The sequence below is a fragment of the Hemiscyllium ocellatum genome, chromosome 16, assembly GCF_020745735.1.
Source record: "Hemiscyllium ocellatum isolate sHemOce1 chromosome 16, sHemOce1.pat.X.cur, whole genome shotgun sequence".
Taxonomy (NCBI): Eukaryota; Metazoa; Chordata; class Chondrichthyes; order Orectolobiformes; family Hemiscylliidae; genus Hemiscyllium; species Hemiscyllium ocellatum.
In genome coordinates, this window is record NC_083416.1 from 31,659,525 (window position 1) to 31,687,013 (window position 27,489).

Sequence of the window (27,489 nt, forward strand, 5' to 3'; positions counted from 1 at the left end):
CATTGCAATAGGTGATGAATGTCTTGCTACATTGTATTGCTTTAAAGGGAGAGTGCAAGGTAGAGAGAGTTAGAGAGAAGATTCCAGAGCATGGAGGCTAAACAGCTAAAAGTACAGTTATCAGAGATTGAAAGGGAGTAGCGAACAGTGAATAGAAGATCAAAGTAGACAATTCTTCATGGCAGAAATCCATCCACCACTGATGCTCAGTAGCAGCAGGGTGTACTACCTACAAGATACACTGCAGAAATTCACCCAGGATCCTCAGACACTTTCCAAACAGATGACTGCTTCCATCCAACAGGACAAGGGCAGTAGATACATGGGACCGTCACCACCTCCAAGTCACTTAGTATCCTGACTTAAATATGTCTCCATTGCTTCACGGTTAGTAGGTGAAAATCCTGGAATCCCTCCCTAAAGACATAGTGGATCAACTCACAGCAAGTGGATTGCAGCAGTTCAAGAAAACAGCTCACCACTATCTTCCCACGGGCAACTAGGAATGGGCAATGGATGTTGGCCAGCCAGTGACGTCAGATCCCACAAATGAATAAAAAATAGTAGATACTGACATGTTGCCTATCAGAGTCAGAGATGTACAGCACAGAAACAGACCCTTCAGTCCAACTCGTCCTTGCCAACCAGATATCCCAAATAAATCTCTAGTCCCATTTGTTAGCATTGGGCACACATCCCGATTGCCTTCTGATTCTCATGCAAGTAACCATTTGGAATTCTCAATATATTGCCCATGACCTCTACTTGTCAGATAAATATTGTAATTACACCAGGTCAGAGGTTAGGAATCTTCTGAGTAAGTCACCTCCTGACTTCCCAAAGCCGAACCACCATCTACAAAGTAGAAATCAAGAGTACTCCCCGATTAACTGTATGACAGCATCAAATAGAATTAAGGAGAATCCAAAAAGCTTTTACAAATATATTAAGGACAAAAGGGTAACTAGGGAGAGAATAGGGCCCCTCAAAGATCAGCAAGGTGGCCTTTGTGTGGAGCTGCAGAAAATGGGGGAGATACTAAATTAGTATTTTGCATCAATATTTACTGTGGAAAAGGATATGAAGGATATAGGCTGGTGGGAAATAGATGGTGACAACTTGCAAAATGTCCATATTACAAAGAAGGAAGTGCTGGATGTCATGAAATGGGTAAAGGTGGATAAATCCCCAGGACCTGATCAGGTGTACCCGAGAACTCTGGTAAACTAGAAAACAGATTGTTGGCCTCTTGCTGAGATATTTGGATCATCAATAGTCACAGGTGAGGTGCTGGAAGACTGGAGGTTGGCTAATGTGATGCCACTGTTTTAGAAAGGTGGTAAGGACAAGCCAGGGAACTATAGACCAGTGAGCCTGACCTCGGTGGTAGGCGAGTTGTTGGAGGGAATCCTAGGGGACAAGATGTGCATGTATTTGAAAAGGCAAGGACCGATGAGGGATAGTCAACATGACTTTGTGCATGGGAAATCATGTCTTTATTTGGTAAAAGAAATAAAGAGGATTTATGAGGGCAGAGTGGTGGACATGATGTATATGGATTTTAGTAAGGCATGCGACAGCATTCCCCATAGGAGACTGATTCGTAAGGTTAGTTCTCACGGAATACAAGGAGAACTAGCTCTTTGGATACTGAACTGGCTCAAAGGTAGAAGACAGAAGGTGGTGGAGGGTTGTTTTTCAGACTGGAGACCTGTGACCAGTGCAGTGCCACTAGGATTGGTGCTGGGTCCTCTACTTTTTGTCATTTACATAAATGATTTGGATGTGAACATAGGTTTGCAGATGATAAAATTGGAGGTGTAGTGGACAGCGAAGAAGGTTACCTCTGATTACAATGGGATCTTGATCAGATAGGTCAGTGCGCTGAGGAGTGGCAGATGGAGTTTAATTTAGATAAATGCGAGGTGTTGCAATTTGGGAAAGCAAATCTTAGCTGGATTTATGCACTTAATGGTAAGATCCGAGGGAGTGTTGCTGAACAAAGAGATCTTTGAGTGCAGGTTCATAGCTGCTTGAAAGTGGAGTCACAGGTAGATAGGATAGTGAAGGCGGCGTTTGGTATGCTTTCCTTTATTGGTCAGAGTACTGAGTGCAAGAGTTGGGAGGTCATGTTGCGGCTGTACAGGACATTGGTTAGGCCGCTGTTGGAATATTGCTTGCAGTTCTGGTCTCCTTCCTATCAGAAAGATGTTGTGAAACTTGAAAGGGTTCAGAAAAAATTTACAAAGATGTTGCCAGGGTTGGAGGATTTGAGCTTTAGGGAGAGGCTGAACAGACTGGGGCTGTTTTCCCTGGAGCGTTGGAGGCTGAGGGGTGACCTCATCAAGGTTTGCAAAATTGAGGGACGTGGATAGGGTAAATAGGTAAAGTTGTTTCCCTGGGATTGAGGAGTCCAGAACTTAGAGGGCATATGTTTAGGGTGAGAGGGGAAAGATATAAAGTCATAGAAATGTACAGCATGGAAACAGACCCTTCAGTCCACCCCATCCATGCCTACCAGATATCCCAACCCAATCTAGTCCCACCTGCCAGCACCTGGCCCATATCCCTCCAAACCCTTCCTATTCATATGTCCATCCAGATGCCTTTTACATGTTGTAATTGTACCAGCCTCCACCACTTCCTCTGGCAGTGCATTCCATACGCACACCACCCTTTGAGTGAAAAGGTTGCCCCTTAGGTCCCTTTTTAAATCTTTCCCCTCTCACCTTAAACCTACACCCCCAAATCTGGGCTCCCTCACCTCCGGGAAAGGACCTTGTCTATTCACCCTATCCATGTCCCTCATAACCTTATAAACCTCTGGAAGGTCACCTCTCAGCCTCTGATCCTCCAGGGAAAACAGTCCCAGCCTATTTAGCCTCACCCTGTAGCTAGACCCTCAAGTTTCACAACATTCTCCTGATAGGAGGGACCCAGAGAGACACTGAGGAAAGAGATCGATCTGAGAACAGAAGTGAGTCAGTCAGGACAGGCAGGGACAAGGTAGCACTAATAAATTCAAATTGCATTTATTTCAATGCAAGGGGTTTAACCGGGAAGGCAGATGAACTCAGGGCATGGTTAGGAACATGGGACTGGGATATCATAGCAATTACGGAAATATGGCTCAGGGATGGGCAGGACTGGCAGTTGAATGTTCCAGGATACAAATGCTACAGGAAGGATAGAAAGGGAGGCAAGAGAGGAGGGGGAGTGTTATTTTTGATCAGGGATAGCATTACAGCTATGCTAAGGGAGGATATTCCTGGAAATACATCCAGGGAAGTTATTTGGGTGGAACTGAGAAATAAGAAAGATATGATCACCTTATTGGGATTGTATTATAGACCCCCCCCGCCCCCCAAAAATAGTCAGAAATTGAGAAACAAACTTGTAAGGAGATCTCAGCTATCTGTAAGAATAATAGGGTGGTTATGGTAGGGGATTTTAACTTTCCAAACATCAACTGGAACTGCCATAGTGTTAAAGGTTTAGATGGAGAGGAATTTGTTCGGTGTGTACAAGACAATTTTCTGATTCAGTATGTGGATGTACCTACTAAAGAAGGTGCAAAACTTGACCAACTCTTGGGTAATAAGGCAGGGCAGGTGACTGAGGTGTCAGTGGGGGAACACTTTGGGGCCAGTGATCATAATTCTAGTTGTTTTAAAATAGTGATGGAAAAGGATAGACTAGATCTAAAAGTTGAAGTTCTAAACTGGAGAAAGGCCAACTTTGACGGCATTAGGTGAGAACGTTCAAAAGCTGATGGGAGGCAGATGTTCACAGGTAAAGGGACAGCTGGAAAATGGGAAGCCTTCAGAAATGAGAAAACAAGAATCCTGAGAAAGTATATTCCTGTCAGGGTGAAAGGGAAGGCTGGTAACTATAGGGAATGCTGGATGGCTAAAGAAATTGAGGATTTGGTTCAGAAAAAGAAGGAAGCATATGTCAGGTACAGACAGGATAGATCGAGTGAATCCTTGGAGTATAAACAAAGTAGGAATATACTTACCAGGGAAATCAGGAGGGCAAAAAGGGGACGTGATAGCTTTGGCAAATAGAATTAAGGAGAATCCAAAGGGGTTTTACAAATATATTAAGGACAAAAGGGTAACTAGGGAGAGAATAGGGTCCTTCAAAGATCAGCAAGGCAGCCTTTGTGTGGAGCCACAAAATGGGGGAGATACTAAATGAATATTTTGCATCAGTATTTACTGTGGAAAAGGTTATGGAAGATATAGACTGTAGGGAAATAGATGGTGACATCTTGCAAAATGTCCAGATTACCAGAGGAGGAAGTGCTGGATGTCTTGAAATGGGTAAAGGTGGATAAATCCCCAGGATCTGATCAGGTGTACCCGAGAACTCTGGGAAGCCAGAGAAGTGATTGCTGGGCCTCTTGCTGAGATATTTGTATCATCAATAGTCACAGGTGAGGTGCCGGAAGACTGGAGGTAGGCAAACATGGTGCCACTGTTTAAGAAGGGTGGTAAGGACAAGCCAGGGAATTATAGACCGGTTAGCCTGACCTCGGTGGTGGGCAAGTTGTTGGAGGGAATCCTGTGGGACAGGATGTACATGTATTTGAAAAGGCAAGGACCGATGAGGGATAGTCAACATGGCTTTGTGCATGGAAATTGTGTCTCACAAACTTGATTGAGTTTTTTAATGAAGTAACAAAGAAGATTGATGAGGGCAGAGCAGTAAATGTGATTTTAAATGGACTTCAGTAAGGTGTTCGACAAGGTTCCCCATGGGAGACTGATTAGCAAGTTAGATCTCCCAGAATACAGGGACAACTAGCCACTTGGATACAGAACTGGCTCAAAGGTAGAAGACAGAGGGTGGTGGTGGAGGGTTGTTTTTGAGTGGAGGCCTGTGACCAGTGGAGTGCCACCAGGATTGGTGCTGGGTCCCCCATTTTTTGTCATTTACATAAATGATTTGGATGCGAGCATAAGAGGTACAGTTAGTAAGTTTGTTGATGACACCAAAATTGGAGGTGTAGTGGACAGCGAAGAGGTTTACCTCCGATTACAGCAGGATCTGGAGCAGATGGGCCAATGGGCTGAGAAGTGGCAGATGGAGTTTAATTCAGATAAATGTGAGGTGTTGCATTTTGGGAAAGCAAATCTTAGCAGGACTTTTACACTTAATGGTAATTTGCTAGGGAGTGTTGCTGAACAAAGAGACCTTGGAGTGCAGGTTCATAGCTCCTTGAAAGTGGAGTCGCAGGTAGATAGGATAGTGAAGAAGGCGTTTGGTATGCATTCCTTTGTTGGTCAGAGTATTGACTACAGGAGTTGGGAGGTCATGTTGCAGCTGTACAGGACATTGGTTAGGCCACTGTTGGAATATTGCGAGCAGTTCTGGTCTCCTTCCTATCGGAAAGATGTTGTGAAACCTGAAAGGGTTCAGAAAAGATTTACAAGGATGTTGCGAGGGTTGGAGGATCTGAGCTACAGGGAGAGGCTGAACAGGCTGGGGCTCTTTTTCTGGAACGTCGGAGGCTGAGGGGTGACTTTATCGAGGTTTACAAAATTATGAGGGACATGGATAGGATAATTAGGCAAAGTCTTTTCCCTGGGGTCGGGGAGTCCAGAACCCGAGGGCATAGATTTAGGGTGAGAGGGGAAAGATATAGAAGAGACCTAAGGGGCAACGCTTTCATGCAAGGGGTGGTACGTGTATGGAATGAGCTGCCAGAGGATGTGGTGGAGGCTGGTACAATTGCAACATTTAAGAGGCATATGGATGGGGATATGAATAGGAAGGGTTTGGAGGGATATGGGCCGGGTGCTGGCAGGTGGGACGAGATTGGTTGGCATGGACGTGTTGGACCGAAGGGTCTGTTTCCATGCTGTACATCTCTATGACTCTGTATGTCTTACGTTCACATCCAAATCATTTATATAAATGACGAAAAGTAGTGAACCTAGCACCAATTCTCGTTGCATGCCACTGGTCACAGGCCTCCATCAGAAAAACAGCCCTCCACCACCACCCTCTGTCTTCTACCTTTGAGCCAGTTCTGTATCCAAATGGCTTGTTGTCCCTATATTGCATGTGATCTAACCAGACTGCCATGAAGAAACTTGACAAACACCTTGCTGAATTCCATATAGATCATGTCCACTGCTCTGCCCTCGTCAGTCCTCTTTGTTACTTATTCAAAAAACTCAATCAAGTTAGTGAGACGTGAATTCCCATGAACAAAGTCATGTTGACTATCCCTAATTGTACTTGTCTTACCAAATACATGTAAATCCTGTCCCTTGGGGATTCCCTGCAACACCTTGCCCATCATCGATGTCCGGCTCACTAATCTATAGTTCCCTGACTTTTCCTTACACCTTTCTTAAATAGCGGCACTACATTAGCCAATCTCTAGTCTTCTGCCATCTCAATCAGGTGTGACTATCGCTGAGAATTATCACTGATCTTTACACAGGTTTTAAGGATTTTTATTGCAGCATCATCTCTAATTATAAATAACTTGATGGAAAACTTTGAATTGTCAATAAAATTTGTAAAATTTCAAGTTGGAGCCTTGGTATTTACAATTTCTTATCACTAACCCCTTCTCACTCCTGGCTTAAGTAAAGCAGTTTCTTTATGCTAACTTGGCGACCTGTCAAGTTTTCACCTCTGGAAGAACAAAGTTGAAGATGAAATTCAGGCATGCTGTATAGGATGTATCCATCAATGCTTTCTTGCCACGCTTCAGTTTTTAGCTGGACTCATTCAGATTGGAATTGATGAAGGGCTGTTTAATTAGTGCTTTATATGAAAGTGCATGGTTTCTCCCACAACCTGCTTTGTTTTAATCTTGGTATACGTTGACATTTTCTCGCAAAGGCATCGGGAGTGGTCTGTCTCTTCCCGAAAGAAGAAATAAACTATAAACTGTGTGTAAGCTTTTTGGTTGCTGACTGCAAGTTTTCTTTTATGCACTGGGATGAAATGATAAAATGGTTTGATAAAATGGTTTTAAAAAAAGCTGGCCGAAGGCATTTCATACTTTTTGAGGAAGATATTTGTGAATAAAAGTTTGTGTTGTTTCTGTTTACATTCCCCTGCCACTTCCTTTTTATATATTGATGTAAGTTTCGAATATGAAGATTAATTTTAGTTTTTTGGGTTTTTGGTTGGAAATGGTATCTGAGGGATGAGATGTGAAAGTTACAGCTTTCAGGGAAGAAGGGATTAGGGAGTAAAATAATGCATGTAATGGTAGCAAGTAAGTGAGATTGTGAACCTTCCTTTCTCATGTGCTGCTTCCTGATTAGTTAAGAGCCTGAGGAGGAAATAAATGCCGATTTCTGCAGGGGCCACTCACTGGGTGAGCATGCAGCTGCTTCAGGCCACCATTTGCGAGGATGACTTGCATTCTTTCTACTGTATTTTCTCTGACAGCTGAATCTAAGTTTTGGAAGGTACAGCAGCTCAGTTTCTCCATAGATGTAATTTTAGTTCTATTTTAATGTTATTTTTGCAAGTTTTTTTTAAATGATCAGGTACTATTAAATCTATGTCATGGAGTAAAAAATGAGGTCTGCAGATGCTGGAGATCACAGCTGCAAATGTGTTGCTGGTCAAAGCACAGCAGGCCAGGCAGCACCTCAGGAATAGAGAATTCGATGTTTCGAGCATAAGCCCTCCATCAGGAATGAGAGAGAGAGAGAGCCAAGCAGGCTAAGATAAAAGGTAGGGAGGAGGGACTAGGGGGAGGGGCGATTGGAGGTGGGATAGGTGGAAGGAGGTCAAGGTGAGGGTGATAGGCCGGAGTGGGGTGGGGGCGGAGAGGTCAGGAAGAGGATTGCAGGTTAGGAGGGCGGTGCTGAGTTGAGGGAACCGACTGAGACAAGGTGGGGGGAGGGGAAATGAGGAAACTGGAGAAATCTGAATTCATACCTTGTGGTTGGAGGGTTCCCAGGCGGAAGATGAGGCGCTCCTCCTCCAGCCGTCGTGTTGTTGTGTTCTGCCGGTGGAGGAGTCCAAGGACCTGCATGTCCTCAGTGGAGTGGGAGGGAGAGTTAAAGTGTTGAGCCACGGGGTGATTGGGTTGGTTGGTCCGGGCGGCCCGGAGGTGTTCTCTGAAGCGTTCCGCAAGTAAGCGGCCTGTCTCCCCAATATAGAGGAGGCCACATCGGGTGCAGCGGATGCAATAGATGATGTGTGTGGAGGTACAGGTGAACTTGTGGCGGATATGGAAGGATCCCTTGGGGCCTTGGAGGGAAGTGAGTGTGGAGGTGTGGGCGCAAGTTTTACATTTCCTGCGGTTGCAGGGGAAGGTGCCGGGGGTGGAGGTTGGGTTGGTGGGGGGTGTGGATCTGACGAGGGAGTCACGAAGGGAGTGGTCCTTGCGGAACGCTGATAGGGGAGGGGAGGGAAATATATCCTTGGTGGTGGGTCCGTTTGGAGCTGGCGGAAATGGTGGCGGATGATACGTTGTATGCGGAGGTTGGTGGGGGGGTAGGTGAGAACCAGTGGGGTTCTGTCTTGGTGGCGGTTGGAGGAGCCACCAACCTCCGCATACAACGTATCATCCGCCGCCATTTCCGCCAGCTCCAAACGGACCCCACCACCAAGGATATATTTCCCTCCCCTCCCCTATCAGCGTTCCGCAAGGACCACTCCCTTCGTGACTCCCTCGTCAGATCCACACCCCCCACCAACCCAACCTCCACTCCCGGCACCTTCCCCTGCAACCGCAGGAAATGTAAAACTTGCGCCCACACCTCCACACTCACTTCCCTCCAAGGCCCCAAGGGATCCTTCCATATCCGCCACAAGTTCACCTGTACCTCCACACACATCATCTATTGCATCCGCTGCACCCGATGTGGCCTCCTCTATATTGGGAGACAGGCCGCTTACTTGCGGAACGCTTCAGAGAACACCTCCGGGCCGCCCGGACCAACCAACACAATCACTCCGTGGCTCAACACTTTAACTCTCCCTCCCACTCCACTGAGGACATGCAGGTCCTTGGACTCCTCCACCGGCAGAACACAACAACACGACGGCTGGAGGAGGAGCGCCTCATCTTCCGCCTGGGAACCCTCCAACCACAAGGTATGAATTCAGATTTCTCCAGTTTCCTCATTTCCCCTCCCCCCACCTTGTCTCAGTCGGTTCCCTCAACTCAGCACCGCCCTCCTAACCTGCAATCCTCTTCCTGACCTCTCCGCCCCCACCCCACTCCGGCCTATCACCCTCACCTTGACCTCCTTCCACCTATCCCACCACCATCGCCCCTCCCCCTAGTCCCTCCTCCCTACCTTTTATCTTAGCCTGCTTGGCTCTCTCTCTCTTATTCCTGATGAAGGGCTTATGCTCAACGTCGAATTCTCTATTCCTGAGATGCTGCCTGGCCTGCTGTGCTTTGACCAGCAACACATTTGCAGCTATGTCATGGAGCACAAGATGAGCTCATTTATGTGAAAGTCAAGTCCTTGAGTTTTCAGGTCACTTGCAGTTTGTATATATGACTCGCATTGCTTTGCAACCTTTAACGTTGCTCTGTTTAATTACAATAGAATTATGTTACAATTCATTTCCAGCAGAAGGAAGTTTGGTTTCCAGAAAGATGAGCTGCTTTTTGCTGCACTGACATTGTATTACTAAGCATCATCAGATAGCAACTACCAGCTGGATTGCATTTATAAACTTGGGTGTATGATACCTTGGACAGTTGTGCTGTTGCTTATGTCGGAGATTCCAGTACTTGTACCTACACTGTATTCATGTCCAAGGACTCAGTTGATTCTCTTTCTTCGCCAGTAGCTTTTCTGGAAAATTGCTTGAGGGTACAGACTGGAACTCTTTTTCTCTCTGTTGTGATTCCACTTAGTGTCAATAACGAAAGGATCAAGTTCTCATCATTATCTGCTCTCTGCAGTGCCTCGGTTGGAGTACAGTTTTTTTTTATTGAGATGCTCAAATGATGAACTAATTTGAAGATGCTTTGGTCTTTTCAATTTCTCAAGTATGAACCTTGCAGCATTGTGAAATGAGTTTTCTGCATTGATATACCATTGGCTAATCTGCAAATGTAAGAAGTCTAAAGTCACTATTCACATTGGCCATGACAGAGATGGAAGAAATGAAAGTTTCTCTTTCAACAGGTATAGCTATGCTTCCTTCTCATTGCAGCTTTGGCAAATGTGAAGCAAATTCATGTTTTGATGACCCATGCACTAATTCTGACCACCATTCATTGTTGCAGGATACAAACACCATGTGGGTGGATTACCTACATAAGCTTTTTGATACAGTCACTTACAGTTTGATATGCGGTGAAGTCATGTCTGTGTGTAGTCAAATGATGTTTATATTGCTTTGATTGTCCCACTGACCCAGTCGTAGATTTGCAGATTCCTATCTGAATGGTTCTATTGTTATGGAAAGGGTGCTGCTTTTTAGCAATGCAATTGCAGGAAGCCAATCCACCGATCCCAGTCTTCTGCATCCCAACTAATTGATTTGGAAGTGTATCTTATTGCATGTGTTTCACTTGATTGAAATATGATTTCTACCACACCCTCTGTAGTTATGACTATGATGAATGCACCTCACTTGTTTATAAATTGAAAGCTTTATTCATCTGGGTTAAGATGCTAATTAGAACAGTAGCTGTTAGTTCCAGAGAGCTTGGTTACACATGTGTAGACTTGGTCTCATAAGTGCTCATTTATATCAAATATTCTTGTTTCAAATAAAATTAAAAACCATAATTCTAGCAGCATCTTTGATTTGGTTGTGGTTGGAAGCTGAGTGATGTTTGGAACAGTGCATCTGGCGAATGCGTCAAGTGAAGAATAAATTGGGTTACTTGGGGCTTCTAGTTGTATTAAACAGTGCTGTAAAAATTCTAATTAAGCAGATGCAGTTGGCAGCCAGCCTAGATACTTTGTCATTAATTCTTTTTCTCCCTCTATTTTACTAAGACATCCCCAGTAAATTCAGTGTGTGCTTTGATTTTGAGCCACATATATGTTGAGACTTGCTATACTGCCATACTAGATATAAACTAGGTAGGAGCATGTTTGCTGGAACAAGCCTTTAATTACCTTTGTCTGTAGGCAGCAGGCCAAGCTTTTTGTGGTGACATGTCAAGATGTCAATTGTCTAAACTCTGATTATGGGGTCCTGATAATTTATGCTGTATTTAATTGGCTCTGTGCAAAGGCTCGTGAAAAGTGTTCTGCATTTCATAGTTATTGTGGACACTTAAAAGTTAAGGTTTTCATGAAAAAATTGTGATTTTTAGACAGCAGTATGTTGTTTTCATTTTTAGCCAGTATGGCAGCTGGTGTACACTTACAAAACAGGATGTTTGGCTTGTCCTGTTAACACTAATAAGGGAAAATAGTCTTTTCGTCAGCAAAACCACTGTTCTTGACTGTTGCTCGAGCGGGGGCAGGGCACACTCTTTGATACGAGGAAGTACCCTTGATCATGGGAAATGAGTGTTTTTGAACCAATTTACGTTTTCTTTTTCAGGCAGTCGGCCACTGAACACAGCCCAGACTGAAGTTGATATAAATAGTCATAGAGATGTACAGCACGGAAACGGACCCTTCGGTCCAACTCATCCATGCTGACCAGATATCCCAACCCAATCTAATCCCACCTGCCAGCACCCAGCCCATATTCCTCCAACCCCTTCATATTCATATACTCCCCCGATCCCTTTTAAATGTTGCAATTGTACCAGCCTCCTCCACTTCCTCTGCCAGCTCATTTTCCACATGCACCAGAAATCTGAACACCAAACATATCAGCCACCAACAGTAGAAAGAGCTGCTGGTTCCCTCTTATCTGTGTATATACTACCTAACACAGGGCATCCCAAACTGGATTATATCCCCAGTTGTCACCAGCTGCAAGTTTTAGTGCAGTGGACTCCAAGATTTCAAAGGCTGATATCAACTCTAAATAGGGCTTCAGCTTTGCAACAGTTATTAATTCCTGATAGTGAGCTGCTGTTCCTAGCCTCCATGTCCTCTCCACATAGTTTCGCTAGCCTCTAGGCTTCAGTAATTCTACAGTCTGACTCCTCATCCAGCATTTTGAAATACAGCTTGTATCTCCAAATGTTACTGGTTCCGCATGTTCCAATAAATCAATTCAAAATTAAAATTGTTATCAACCAAAGTGCTGTTTCACTCAGCAGCAACTCACTTCTAGTATTAAGTTTAAAAAAATCACAACACCAGGTTATAGTCCAACAGGTTTATTTGGAAGCACTAGCTTTCGGAGCGCTGCTCCTTCATCAGGTGGTTGTGAAGTATAAGATTGTAAGACACAGAATTTATAGCAAAGGTGTGATGTAACTGAAATTACATATTTCAACATACCTGGATTGTTTGTTAAATCTCTCATCTTTTAGAATGACATGTTGGTTTCCGTTGTTGCATATGTAACTCGCAAAACTTTTTTAAAAGTTAGATTTTCAAGTGAACTTTAACAATTGGTGCCAGGTCAGCCCAGATAATGCATTTAAGGTGTGAGGTGCTCTGCGTGAGACTGTGTTACAGTGGTCAGACTGATTCTAATCTTAAAAAAACAGATTTACAGAATCTTACATGGATTAATGCAGTTTTTGGGCAAAGTAAAATGTAATTCTGCAATTACAAATTCCCCCCACAAACTTAGATGTGTATGTGGGGGCGGGGGAGGGGGGGGAGGTGGAAGCAGTTATGAGTGTCTGTGCGAGAGAATGTGTATGTATGAGTATAAAGGGATTTAAGTCTGTGAGTGTGTGTGTATGTATAGTGCAGTGGGGTCACCCATAGTGTGACATGAACCCAAGGTCCCGGTTGAGGCCATCCCCATGGGTACTGAACTTGGCTATTATCCTCTGTTCGGCCACTTTTCGTTGTTGCCTATCCTGAAGTCCACCTTGGAGGACGGTCACCCAAAGGTCTGAGGTCAAATGTCCTGGACTGCTGAAGTGTTCTCGGTTGCGGGGATACTGTTATCAATGTATCAAGTATGGAGTGTGTTTTATTAGGGGCCATGGGTTTTTGGAGAGCCTGATAATTTTCAGGCATCCTGTGACAATAGGAATGATTAATTAGCTGTATTACTGTGCCTGCAGACACCAGGAGGTTCTAAATGTATTGGATCAGGAAACTGCTCTGTTTATTTTGTTTCTGAAATTCCAGAGGACTTTTGAGTTGGTTAAGTTTGTGTGACTGCTTCTGATCTAGGTTGAAGTAGTGGTTACATGGCTGCTGGCTGAATAAACTAGTGTGAAATGTGTTGGCTGTGCTGACCGAAGAGATATCCATCAGTTACTGGTACAAGGTAAACAGTCTTCGGCCGCACGCTTCCACTGTGAGGCTCTACCCTGAACTGCGGTTGATAATTGGGCAGGTTCTCTCACCGGCTGCAAGTGTTCAGAGCCTATTGAGGCCGGTTCCCTGAAGGGTCTGAAGATGGCTATCCTGATCTGGAATGTTACAGGGGGCTATGCTGCTGAAACTTCCCAAAATTCTTTGCTGTTTGAAAAACTCTAAGCTGCATAATCAACAGCCAGCTGTTGTGTGTCCCTTGGAGATCAAAGTAGTTGTCCATATCCAACCAACAAAGAGTACTTACAGGGATCAGTCCTCCAACTGGCCGGTTTCGGTCAGTGACCTGCATCCCACAGAGTAGCAGCTACTTGCATATGCTCTAGATATTGTGTGACTGTCCACAAATGATGGGTGGTCATTTTACTGTTGCAGTTGTCTTGCCAGCTGATTAGGAATTTTTTAATCACTTGATGCTTCATGGTCTCTAATGTTAACTTTCCTGTGCCTTCTCCTGTTGTTGAGAGAGGGTTCTTTCTATTGTGGCACAAACTAACTTGCACCAGTTCACTCAGATGGAGATGTAAGGTCATACTGCATCATATATATGACCATTAGATGGCTCCGCATGATCAGAAAGTTGATGCTTTAAAACCACAATATCTTTACTATGTAGGTGATTGGGGAGAGTTTGTTGGAGATGCATTGATGAGAATGTACAGTATACATTTTTCGGTGAAAATTTTCTGTAAAATATCTTTGGAAACTTCACCTTGACCTGATTTGTTTGTTTTCTCTTTTCTCCTTTTAAAGATTATGATAGAGTTCTGTCCTGGTGGTGCAGTGGATGCTACAATGTTAGGTAAGCTCCCTTGTCATATGATTTAAGCAGCAAGCTGCTATTTTATACAATCGATATTTGGAAGATTGTTAACTTGGATAGTTATGTACTTCCATTCGGGGAAAAAAAACATTATCAGAATTGTCAAAGAAACTTGGAGGAATAACAAGGCCCTGCAAAAGTGTTCAGGAGCTTTCCAAGGAGCTCTCCAAGGCTAACCTTTCTCTCCCTGCCAGTGTTGGCATGAGTTCCCAAATCCTACATAATGCAATTTTATTTTGGAAACTGTTCCCAACTAAGCCAACAGTTCAACATAGGCACCAGGGTTGTATTTTATTGGTTGTTTTGTACCGTTTTCTGGTGGTCTTTGCTAGAATCATAGCATCCCTACAGTGCAGAGAGAGGCTGTTTGACCCATTTGAGTCTGCACTGACCCTTCAAAGAGCATCTCACCTTCTTCTCCTCCCCCCCCCCCCCCCCCCCGCATTGGTATTTATGACTTTGTTCAACGTTGGTCCAACCATCATAGCCACACAATATCAAAACCCCGCTGCTGTTGTGCAAGACCCCTTATGCAGCCTTTTCCAGAAAAGCTCTGTGCTTCTAAAGCTTTGGCAAATATTCCCACTGACGTGAAAGCTTTTCAGCAACTCCTTGAGGTATGTTGTGATAGAATCTGAACATTGCTACACCTCTGTTTTGTTCCCTGCCTGATTTTCAGATTCTCTTGGAAGGAATCATCCCTAAGAGCCAAATGTAGCATCCCTGTTTTTTCCCAAATCCATTTTTGCTTGTTTGTTCTTAGCCAAACCATGACCTCCATGCCGCCCCCCCCCCCCCCCCCCCCCCCCCCCCCCCCACTCCTCACCACCCCACTTTAATTATGAGCACTCATTCGTGCATTTAATTTAGATTTTTGTTGTGTGCAATTTCCTCCCACAGAATTGGACCGTGGACTGACTGAACCACAAATTCGTGTTGTTGCACGTCAGATGCTGGAAGCTGTAGATTACCTTCACAGCCAGAAAATCATCCATCGGGATTTAAAGGCAGGGAATGTCCTACTCACTCAGGATGGCAATATCAAACTTGGTAAGGTGGTTACTTGGCTCAAATGCTTTTTCATGAAAGATTAATCTGTACATTTGTAAGGTCTGACGGAATGAAATCATTTTCCTTTTTAAACCAGATGAATCCTACAGTAAACTATTCACATTTGAGATAACGTGGGCGTAAAACTATGTAATGATCATTCATGGACCTTTCGCTGCCAAGTTCCTGTGAAAGAGGTGTACACATTTTCAGAGCATCAAGAACCAGTATCTACATCTTGTATGTAACCCTTGAAAGGGGAAGTTTGTGGTTGCAGATTTGTGTATGCAGCAGCAGCACTTGAAGGGATGGGCCATTGAAATGTCCCAATGTACAAACACAGCCTTTCTTCAAAATACCATGTTTAAAATTTTTCTTTTTTATTCGCCTGGCTTGAGATTCTAATCTGGTTGTATGTTTTCCTTTCTTAAACCCTACACTACTGCTAAACAGTTTATTTTCCCCAGCACGCATGTCATGTGTGTGCAGGTATAGGACACAGTGAACAACAGTGAGTGCATAAATCATTTTTCATATTCTACCACCAGGAAGGAAACATCTGAGTGGCCAGTGACAAACAGTGCCCTGCTCAACAAGGGCAATGCTAAGTGATCAAAAAATTGAAAAGGCAGGGATTAAATCAAAATAAAGTCAGAGGGATAAATACCTAGGTTTATCACTTGTTTGCTTTTTTAAATTTCAACTGCACAACCGTTGTGAAGAGAAATTCCTCTTTAACAGAATGTGAACCACGTTTAAAATACTTTGAAACAGTCTACCCACCCCGTCACAGATTGGGAAATGTAAAGTTTGGTTCCCTTTTTGTGAAAAGCACTTAATCTTTCAGTTTTAGAATTCTGAGTGATGCAATACAGGAGGGAGTGGCATTAGTCTTGCCATTGCACTTTTAACAAGTAGCTATACATAGGAAAGCAGTTTGTTTGCTGGGTGTTTTGAATATTCTTCTCCACCTAATTTCTGATATGTCCTTTTATATGTAATAGAACAAGGCGTTGTTAAAGTTTTTCAGCCACTTCCTCCAAGTGTTGACCATAGCTCAGTACCACACACAAACAAATTTATGCTGATATGACAATACAGCACTAACTGCCTCACTGTGGAAGGTTTTCCATCTTGGAAACAACCAAAAAGCTGTTGCAGATTGTTGAAATTAAAAATCCATTTAATGTATTCACCTGATCTAGTGTGAGTGGTTGTAATTGCAGTGGACCCCTCGGCAGCAATTTAAATGTATGTATGATGGCCTGATTAGAATGGTCACAGTTACAATTAAACTGTTCCTCATATTCCATTTGAATTTTTCCTAGAACAATCTTAATTGGTTGATAGTTGCCTGGATTTTCCTTGGAAAGTTGGTTTTTTACCAGGTTGCCATTGATGGTGATTGCAGTCAGCTTTGCGGTGGAGATGGGTTTGGAGTGGGTTCCAGCATGATTAGTGGAATTTCAACCAAGCATGTGAGGTTTTTTGGGGGGTGTTCCTTTAGTTATCAGCCTGTGCAGTTCTTTGGTGAAGACGTTTTGACTACAGCAGTCAGGAAATTCAATAGCTGTTGGCACAGGATGCCACTCGAGCTGGTCTTTCTCCCATTAGTAATTCCCTGGATTCGACGAGCTTGATAACTTCCAGGTGACTTTCCAGGTTAGACATTGATCAAGTTTTTTCTGGCTGCTCTGAGCCAGTTTGAACAGCAGCACAATGCTGTTGGATAGACTATAGTAAGTAAAGCAGTGTGTTGACCAGGTGGCATATTTCTCTCTCTCTGATTTATTCTTGATCTGTACTCCAATGTTCTAGGGCTGTTGCCCTGTTGACCAATGCCTGGTCAAGATTGATACCAAGTATTTTGGCACTCATCTATGGGTGAATGGCTGTTGCCAAGCCAGGGAAACCACCCAATGACTTTACAACTGTCACACTATGCTCTATTTTTAATAACAAAGTCCTGGAGCACCACTTGCTGAACTGAGTGAAGCCCACCAAGAGGTGGACTAAAATGATTTGAAAGACCAGAGTGGTCACATGATCAGGTTGAACCAAGCTCAGGAAGCCAATGCTAGGTAAGTAAGACAGTCTGAGTTTAAAAACTTAGCTTTTATCAAATGGCACTGAAACTCAATCAGGCATGGAGAAACCCATATTTCCTATCATTTTGATTTATTCCTCTGAAAGTTTCACTGTATATTACCAGATTGATAAAACAATGACACCCCAGCCATAAAGTACACAAGTGAATTCCTTTTCCAGAAAATGGCTCTTGCTTCCTGTTTCTTATTTTTCGCCCCCACCACTCTTTCCTCTCAAACCTCACTTGTGCTCATCCACACTTCCCCACCCCAGCAGCACTCTTTCCCTGCTCCCTCCAGTCTTGGTCTTTGCAGTTCTGGTTTAATCCAGAGCCCTTTTTTGGCCTTTTGACTGCCCTGACTATTGCTACATAGCAAACTGCATCTTATACAACCTAAAACCTGTATATTTACTCAATATTTGTGAACTTAACAACTAACCTTTATTTAAGAAACACATTTGCACATACAGTATGCTAGAATCTGGAACTTTCCTCTCCTGAAAGGTGGCTGTCTTGACTGTGGGTCAGAACCACTCAAGTGTTGTGGGCATGCATCCTTTGTAATTTCAAAATTGTATTTTTTTTTCACAAGAATTGATATAGACAAATGTCTTGATGTACCTTAATTGGATATTTGGAAAGAGAGACCCATGCAATGCCACCCCTTTGGCTGCAAAGGGAATTTCAAATAACGGTCTTTCAAAGGAGACAAGCTACAATCAAAATACACTGGACTGTGATTTCTTATGATTAAAAAATGAGTGGCTGACCATTCGTGCTCAGCAGCAAGCCCGACCCTACCAGTTATATCCAAAACTAGATTTATTTTGTGTTTTCCCTTTTGAAGAATTCAAAAGAACAGAGAGGTTTGAAAAGCAAGTTTCGACTTGCCTGGAGTGTGCTAGTGGGACTAAACATTTTTGTGTGTATATTTGCCTGGATTCAAGTGCTACCATGCTGTGGAGCTCATTGTTGAAGAACTATGCCCTAGTCACCCCAGTGTTTGAGGGGGAACAAGGCTGTCTCCTTAACTGCATTTTTTTTAACAAGTTGTAATATATGTACAAATTTCTTTTTGCCTCCATAAAACAGAGCCCTGAGTGTTCATGTAGCTTTTAGCATGCAAGTATTCATCACTCAATAGGTCCAGCAGATGAACTTAAATTGGTTTCGAGCATAGTCCAGATTATTTAATCAATGATTTCCAATAGCACAGTCAGATCAGTGGTACTTGTATGAAGATCTCAGGAACAGGATGGTTCAGCATGGTCAACAAGTTGTCCACTCTGGTCAATGAGTTGTTTGATGTGGTCTGTTGGCCTTTGGGATATATAACAACCTATATAGCTGATGTCACACCAGAACTGAAACTCTTATCACATGACCAATTTGTGGGCTAGGCCAAGTATCTTTTTGGCTTGATAGCAGTATCCTGTCATGGAGAAAACCATTTCTGGATTTATTGAATGGCAGCGTGAGGCAGCTAGCTTCTGTTAAAATGTTTGAGACATGTTCTTCTTCCAGAGAAATCGATGGTGAGCTGGGTACTGCTCAAAGCCAAAAGTGGTGAACTCTGTTTTTTTTTCATTCATTCACTGGATGAGGGTGTTGCTGGCTAGGTAGCATTTATTGCCCATCCCTAATTGCCCAGAGGACAGTTGGGAGTCAATAACATGTAAGCCAGACCAGGTGAGGGTGGCAGTTTCCTTCCTAAAGGGCATTAGTGAACGAGATAGGTTACATAGGCCCTTTCATGAGTTTTCATGATATGAGTGATGATTTGATCAGGGAAACCGTTACCAGACGTGATAGTTTAGATATCTGCTACTTCAGCTTATATGGTGAGCGGATGGCTTGAATCCAATTCGTGAGATTGCTAATCAGATTGATCTTGTAGCATGCAAGACCGTAGGAATTGCAATATGTATATGACCAGTGAATGTATGTCTAAGAACGTAGTTAAGAATTCATTGTCTGACTTGGCGAATTAACATATCAAGAGGTGCACTTGGTTACTGCATTTCAGTGCAGCATGGAGTTTATTAAGAGGTGTAAAGAAATGCTTTGTAGCTATGGGTTAAAATAGTGCAAATGTACATCTGCATTTCAACTATGCTCACTGTTGGTCTGTGGCCTTTACATTGAAAATGCACTTCTCATGGTCAGCAACAAAGATGCTAGCAAAAGCTGGACCTTTGGAGGTGTGGGAAAATGTTTAGAGAGGATTTAGCTAGCTGTCTCCTCCTTAGAGAGGATTTAGCAATAAATCCAAAAGTGCTTCAGTCTATGTGATGCATTTGCACACGTTAAAAGCTGAGGGACACACACATACTTAAGACCTTATTTTCTGGAAGCAAAGGGAATTTGTATGTGCATTGCATTTTTTTTCAAAAAAAGGGGTCATCGTGACAGCCAAACTTGGCATCCCCGTGGCAACACTCTGACCCATCACAATCTCTTGGTCAGAGATTTAAGGTTGACAGTTAAGTGTCTTGCTGCATCCCCTCCACAAATACTGGCACAATCAATCCGTATCCTCTTCTCATGCAGTTTAAAACAGTGCTTTTTTTTCCAAGTCTGTTTCTGCTATCGTAGGTTCTGATAAGAGCAGGATAAAAAAACTTCAACTTCTTAGAGTCATAGAGATGCACAATACGGAAGCAGACCCTTCAGTCCATGCCGGTAAGATATCCCAACCCAAGCTAGTCTCACCTGCTAGCACCCAGCCCATATCCCTCCAAACCCATCCTATTCATATAGCCATCCAGATGCCTTTTAAATATTGCAATCATGCTAGCCTCCACCACTTCCTCTGGCAGCTCATTCCATACACTCTCCACCCTCTTCGTGAATAAGTTGCCCTTTAGGTGTCTCTCATATCTTTTTCCCACCCCACCCCACCCCTAAACCTACGCCCTCTAGTTCTGGACTCCCCCGCCCCAGGAAAAAGACTTTGTCTATTTATTCTATGCATGCCCTTCCTGATTTTATAAACCTTAAGAAGGTCACCCCTGTGCCTGTGACATTCCAGGGGAAACAGCCCCAGCCTGTTCAGCCTCTCCCTACAGCTCAAATCCTCCAAACCTGGCAACATTCCTTGTAAATCTTTTCTGACCACTTTCAAGTTTCGCAACATCCTTCTGGTAGGAAGGAGATTAGAATTGCACACAGTATTGTACAGTGTCCTGTACAGCTGCAACATGACCTCCCAACTCCTGTACTCAATACTCTGACCAATAAAGGAAGGCATACCAAACGCCGCCTTCGCTGTCCTTTCTTCCTGCGACTCCACTTTGAAGGAGCTATGAACCTGCTCTCCAAGGTCTCTTTGCTCAACAACACTCCCTAGGACCTTACCATTAAGTGTATAAGTCCTGCTAAGATTTGCTTTCCCAAAATGCAGCACCTCACTTTTATCTAAATTAAACTCCATTTGCCACTTCGCAGCCCATTGGACCTATCTGATCAAGATCCCGTTGTAATCTGAGGTAACCATTTTAGTTGTTCACAACGTCTCCAATTTTGTTGTCATCTGCAAACCTACTAACTATACCTCCTATTTTCACATCCAAATCACTTCTATGAAAGATGAAAAGTAGTGGGCCCAGCACCGATCCTTTTGGCACTCCACTGGTCACAGGCCTTCAGTCTGAAAAACAACCCTCCACCACCACCATCTGTCCTCTACTTTTGAGCCAATTCTGTATCCAAATGGCTAGTTCTCCCTGTGTATTCTGTGAAATCTAACCTTGCTAACTAGTCTCCCATGGGAAACCTTGTCGAATGTGTTACTGAAAGTCGATATAGATCACATCTACTGCTCTGCCCTCATTAGTCCTCTTTGTTACTACTTCAAAAAACTCAATCAAGTTTGAGACATGATTTCCCATGTTGACTATCCCTCATTGGTCCTTGCCTTTCCAAATGCATGTACGTCCTGTCCCTCATGATTCCCTCCAACAACTTGCCTACCATTACGTCAAGCTCACTGGTCTATAGTTTCCTGCCTTCTCCTTGCCACCCTTCTTAAACATTGGCACTACGTTGGCCAACCTCAAGTCTTCCAGCACCTCACCTGGGACTATTGATACAAATATCTCTCCATCTAATTCCTCTCCATCTAAACCCTTAACACTAAGGCAGCCCCAGTTTGTTTGGAAAGTTCTTGTTTCCTTTAATAATGTTTTGCAATTTAGCACAGATTTATCAATTCTAGACTTATTAATAGAATTTTGTTGCTTCTGCTTGAACTGATAACATATGGGTGTTTTGCATGCACCAGAAGTGTAAAATAACACCACCCAAGCTTTCTGGCCCTGCTATGAACTCTGCAGCTAAGCCTTCCAAAGCACATGACCAGCAATGTTCTGATACACTTGGGACACAATCAACAGATTTGTATTAAAAATATAAACTAGGATCCATGTCATTTGAAGATTTTTGTCTCAAATTTCTGTTCTGACTTACTTGTTGGCAAAACAGTATTGTTTAAAAACTAATTGCTGAAACTAAGTGTGAAAATACAGGGGTAGGTCTAATATATATCCGTCTAATAGGTTCAAGGTTTGTGCGAAGATTTGTAGCTCGGGTGCTCGTTGTTGTGGTTCTGTTCGCCGAGCTGGAAGTTTTTGTTGCAAACGTTTCGTCCCCTGGCTAGGTGACGACATCAGTGCTCTGGAGCCTCCTGCGAAGCGCTTCTTTGATGTTTCTTCCGGTATTTATAGTGGTCTGTCCTTGCCGCACAAAACACTATATAGGAGAAACAGGAAGACAGCTAACAATCCGCATACATGAACATCCACTAGCCACGAAACGACACGACCAGCTATCCCTAGTAGCCCCACACGCAGACAACAAGCAACATGAATTCAACTGGGAAAACACTACTATCACAGGGCAAGCCAGACAGAACAGCCAGGGAATTCCTAGAGGCATGGCATTCATCCACAAACTCCATCAACAAACATATCGACCTGAACCCAATATACCAACCACTACAGTGGACAGCTGAAACTGACACCCGGAAGCGGCAAGGACAGACCACTATAAATACCGGAAGAAGCATCAAAGAAGCGCTTCGCAGGAGGCTCCAGAGCACTGATGATGTCGCCTAGCCAGGGGACGAAACGTTTGCAACAAAAACTTCCAGCTCGGCCTTATTTTAGTTACTAAACATGAAACTAAGCAGTCACTTATCTGTTCCCTTGTCTGCTCTGTGCTCCTCCCTGTTCTTCTTCCCCTCTTGTCCTTTTCTCTTTATCTATCTTTCTCGCTCACCATGCTTCTCATTCCCTTCCCTTTATAAAGGTGACTGCTAGAACTGCTTACTCCTTAACTATTGTGTTTCTTGATTTTAAAATTAACTTTCTTTTCAAATCCTTCCCTGGCACCTCCCCTCTGAATTTTTGCAATGCTTTTCAATTGCACAGATCTCCATAATAGCTGTCAGCCCCTTGTTCTGGCTTCTGAGCATTCCCAAGTTTAGTCCCTCTCCCATTGGTGGCTACCCTTCAGTTGTTTTGGCCCCAAGTTCTGAAGTCCCACCATACCCCTAGCCCCATAATAGTTTACATTTCTTTCCTCCAAGATACTCCTTAAAGTTTGATTAAAAAATATATTTTTCAAGTAATTTGATATAATACTTCCTTCTATGGATACAGCATCACATTCTGTTCTGTAATGCTACAGTTAAGTACCTTTATGGTATTTACTGCATGACAATAAATTTCTGTTGCAAGGTTCTTTGATGTATGGATCTTTTTAGTTTTCAATTCAACAGATGAAAGTTCTAAAACGAATTTGATTTTAGAATGAATTGTATATCTTGGAGATATGTTGAAGCACTTCAAAATGTTACACAAATATTTACTAGTGAAGCACTCTTGAAAAGTATGATACCCAACTAAATGCAACAAAATCCCACAATTTACAACGCTGAAGCATCAGGGGAAGATCATGTAGAATCAGAGTCACAAAGATGTACAGCATGGAAACAGATCATTTGGTCCAACCCATCCATGCCGACCAGATATCCCAACCCAATCTAGTCCCACTTGCCAGCATCCGGCCCATATCCCTCCAAACCCTTCCTATTCATATACCCATCCAAATGCCTCTTAAATGTTGCAATTGTACCAGCCTCCACCACTTGCTCTGGCAGCTCATTCCATACACAAACCACTCTCTGTGTAAAAAGTTGCCTCTGAGGTCTCTCTTATATCTTTCCTCTCTCCCCCTAAACCGATGCCCTCTAGTTCTGGGCTCCCTGACCCCAGGCAAAATACTTTGCCTACTTACTCTATCCATGCCCCTCATAATTTTGTAAACCTCTATAAGGTCACCTCTCTGCATCCGACACTCCAGGGAAAACAGCCTCAGCCTGTTCAGCGTCTCCTCCAACTGTGGCAACATCCTTGTATGTGTTTTCTGAACCCTTTCAAGTTTCACATGTACTTTAGGCAATAGGAAATTTGCATCTATGGCCTGTGACTCAAACTGCAGTGTTATCAACCATATGAAGGTGACAGATCCTTGAGCGAAGAGATATAGAAACTGAAGTTGCAAATGTCAATGTTATCTGTGAGGGAGTTAAACAAATATTCATAGTTATTGAGTATGGAAACAGACCCTTCGATACATTTGAGGCAAGGTCACTTGACCCAAAACATTAACTCTGTTATCTCTCCACAGATGCTGCCAGATCTGCTGAGCTTTTCGAGCAATTTCTGGTTTTGTTTCTGATATGCTGCATGGATAGTTCTTTCCATTAACATTTTGAGGAAGTGTTTTTAAAGGAGGCAATTTCAACATAGGACCCAAGATGTAAAGCCACAATCATAAATGTTGGATGAAGGAAGAGGGAGGAGCTGTGATTTTGGTTTGGTGTAGTATAAAGCTGCTGAAGGTTAAAAGTGGGTAAGAAAGCAGATAGAAGGTAATCCAATGGATGGGAAATTTAAATTGGAAGCATTGTGTTGGAAAATTACATAGGTGATGGATTTGGAAAATGGTCCTTGAATAAATTGTGGCTGTCGCTGAATATCAGACAAGAGGTCTGATGGCAAAAATAGCGAAAGGACTGAGTGATGATGTGGATGTTGTCTCCATGCATGTGGAAGCAGTACCCAATATATTCTGTTTTCAGTTTAAATCACTTCCTAAATACATTATCCAATTACATGTTCCTTGTATTTGTTTTGAATTGCATTAATTTTGCTCAATATTCTGTGCTTTACATTTCCATTCAACCATTCAGTATACTGCTAGCTTATAGTTCGTATGCAGTGTGCGCTTGTGGAGTGCAGTTTTGTTCCATTGCAATTCATGACATTATAATTCCTAGTTGAGCCATTTGTACAGGAATTCTGAAGTCCAGATTATTAGTTTAAACACAGGGCAGTGGTATCGTAGAGACCATTAGCTACTTGTAAAGTTCTGCACTGAAACTGGAAGTTGTGCAAGAGATTAAAACTGCGCATCAAGTTATAGCAGGAAATTGCATTACTTTTTAAGTGCAACCACTTGTTTGGCTGATTTGTATTAGATCTGTCGAAGTGTTGGGGAGGGTGGTTGATTCTTTGATTTTTTTTTTGATAACTTTGGTATAATTTAGAATTTTGGATCATTCATTTTTGTTGCTTTATTTTGGGAAAAAAAAGAATGTTGTAACATTTCCTGGGTGGTCCCTGTTTCAGAGGAGTTACAGCATCATGAGATACAAAACATAAATGTGTCATGTCTTCAGAGATTTTAAAAATATCCTTCATGTTTGACAAGCATTACAATTTGACATTATCACATTTTCTAATTTAATGTAGCGTAAAAATTATTTTTTTTCCCCATCACCTGATTTAAACTGCAACTTCAATATTGATAGAACTGACATTCTGTATTTGCTGCCTCTGAGCTTTTTTAGGTTTTGCTGAATCCGTTCCACTTTCATACTCAGCCCATCAATAGTTATGATTTGGTATCTATATTTTCCAAGATATCTTCCTTTTATCTGATGTCCATTAATATAAATACTTAAGGAGAAACAACGGTAATGAATTTTAACTTTCATTCTTCTTTTGTCTTCAGCTTTTGCTCTTCCTGAGTCAGAAGAATTAATCAGATCAAGTTCCACTGCAGGACTTGAGTGCAAAATTTAGATAGGCACTAAAGGGTAGTCCAAAGGCAGTGATGCATTGTCATAGGTGCTACCTTTTGTTCAATGGGTTACAATTAAGGTCTGATCTGCTTTCTCAGGTTAATGTAAAAAATCGCCGCCACCTATTTCAAACAAGTGTTGGAAAGTTCTCTGTGAGCTCTGACCAGTGCTATCCCTCCATTAACATCACAAAAACAGATTATCTGATCATTATCATATGACTATTTAGAGATTTACTGATACGTAATGCATATTTCTTGCATCACAGTAATGGTGAGATTTCAAAACTACTATCAATGACCCCTTTAACACTTGGCTGATGGTTGACATTGGACTGATGCATTTTTGTCCAGGTTCAATTAGTTGTTTTTGTGGACAGGACATACCTAAGCAATTTACCACATCAACAGGTAGATGCCACTGTTACATCTGTAGTTGAGCAGCTTGGCAAGGACATGGCTAGTATTACAGTTCTACTCTTCAGTACTATTGCTTAATCGTTGTCACGGCCTTTGCGGTATCTAGAGCATTTGGCTAATTCGATTCACTCCACATGGCATCAAGAAGTGACTGAAGACTAATATGTCAATATTGGGGACCTCCAGAGATGGCCAAGGTGAATCATTCAGTCAGTACTTTAGCTTTGCCTTTTGCACCAATGTATTTAGGATGGGGTTATTTGTGGAGTCGCCTTTTCCTGTTAGTTATTTAGTTGTCCTCCTCCATTCACGAATAAATGTAATGGGACTGCGGAGCTTGGTTGTTGTTGATTGGTTGTAGAATTGTTTGGTCTGTTAGTCTCTTGTTGCTTCAGATAGCTGTTCAGCATGAATTTGTTCATGAATGTGTTCATCAGATTTTAACTTTGCTTTGTGTCATGCCCTCCTGTATTTGTTGAATCAGGGTTAATTCCCCGGCTTGATGGTAATGGCATAGTCTTGGGTATGCTGGACCATGAAGCTAAAGTTCTGCTTCTGCCAATGGCCTACAGAACATCGTGAATGCCCAGATTTAAGTTGCTAGATCTGTATGAAAGCTACTCCATTTAGCCTGGTGTTAGACCATGTAACATAGAGGATATTCTCATTGTGAAGATAGCTGTTGTCTCCACAGGAACTGTGGTGTTGTCACTTCTGATACTGTCATGGACAGATGCTTCTGAGACGGTTAGATCAGGGTGAGGATATGTAGGTGTTTTCCTTGGTTTCTGGCATAACCCACAACAAACCAGGAACGTTATCCTTTGGGGCTGTTTTCCCTGGAGCATCAGAGGCTGAGGGGTGACCTTATAGAGGTTTACAAAACTAGAAGGGGCATGGATAGGGTAAGTAGACAAAGTCTGGGGTTGGGGAGTCCAGAACTATAGGGCATAGGTTTAGGGTGAGAGGGGAAAGATATAAAAGAGACCTAAGGGGCAACTTTTTCATGCAAAGGGTGGTGTGTGTATCTAATGAGCTGCCAGAGGAAGTGATGGAGGCTGGTACAATTGCAACATTTTAAGAGGCATTTGGATGGGTATATGAATAGGAAGGGTTTGGAGGGATGTGGGCCGGGTGCTGACAGGTGGGACTAGATTGGGCTGGGATATCTAGTCGGCATGGATGGGTTGGACCGAAGGGTCTGTTTCCATGCTGTACATCTGATTTGTTGAATAGTGATGTTATTGAGCCACTTAAGGTGATGGGCATTGAAGCCCCCATTTTGAATTCATTGCTTACCCTTACCGCGCTCTGTGCTGCTTCCAGTTAGTGCTTGACATGGCATACTGTTTCATCTGATATCAGTGGGAGGTGGGGGTACTGTTGTCGTTGGTAATGGGTGGTTTTCTGTTTGGCCTGATCTAATGAGGGTTAATTGACTTCAGCCCTTATGTTGAGGGCTCCGAAGTGAACTCCAAACTATTGTGTACCATTATGCTATCACCTCTGGAGGACTTGTCTTGCCAGTGGGATAGGATGTACCCAGAGATGGCAAGCATGATGTCTAGAACATTGTCATGATACGATTT

General features: G+C 42.9%; 1 protein-coding gene across 2 annotated transcripts in view; it reads left to right on the plus strand.

Moving 5' to 3' along the window:
* stk10 (serine/threonine kinase 10) overlaps positions 1 to 27,489 on the plus strand; it is a 111,168-nt gene that overhangs the window by 33,159 nt on the left and 50,520 nt on the right. For both annotated transcript variants that reach the window (XM_060837104.1, XM_060837106.1), the window contains exons 3-4: positions 14,124 to 14,172; positions 15,094 to 15,243. In XM_060837104.1, the coding sequence (XP_060693087.1) occupies positions 14,124 to 14,172; positions 15,094 to 15,243 (199 nt within the window). The remainder of the gene's footprint in view (positions 1 to 14,123; positions 14,173 to 15,093; positions 15,244 to 27,489) is intronic.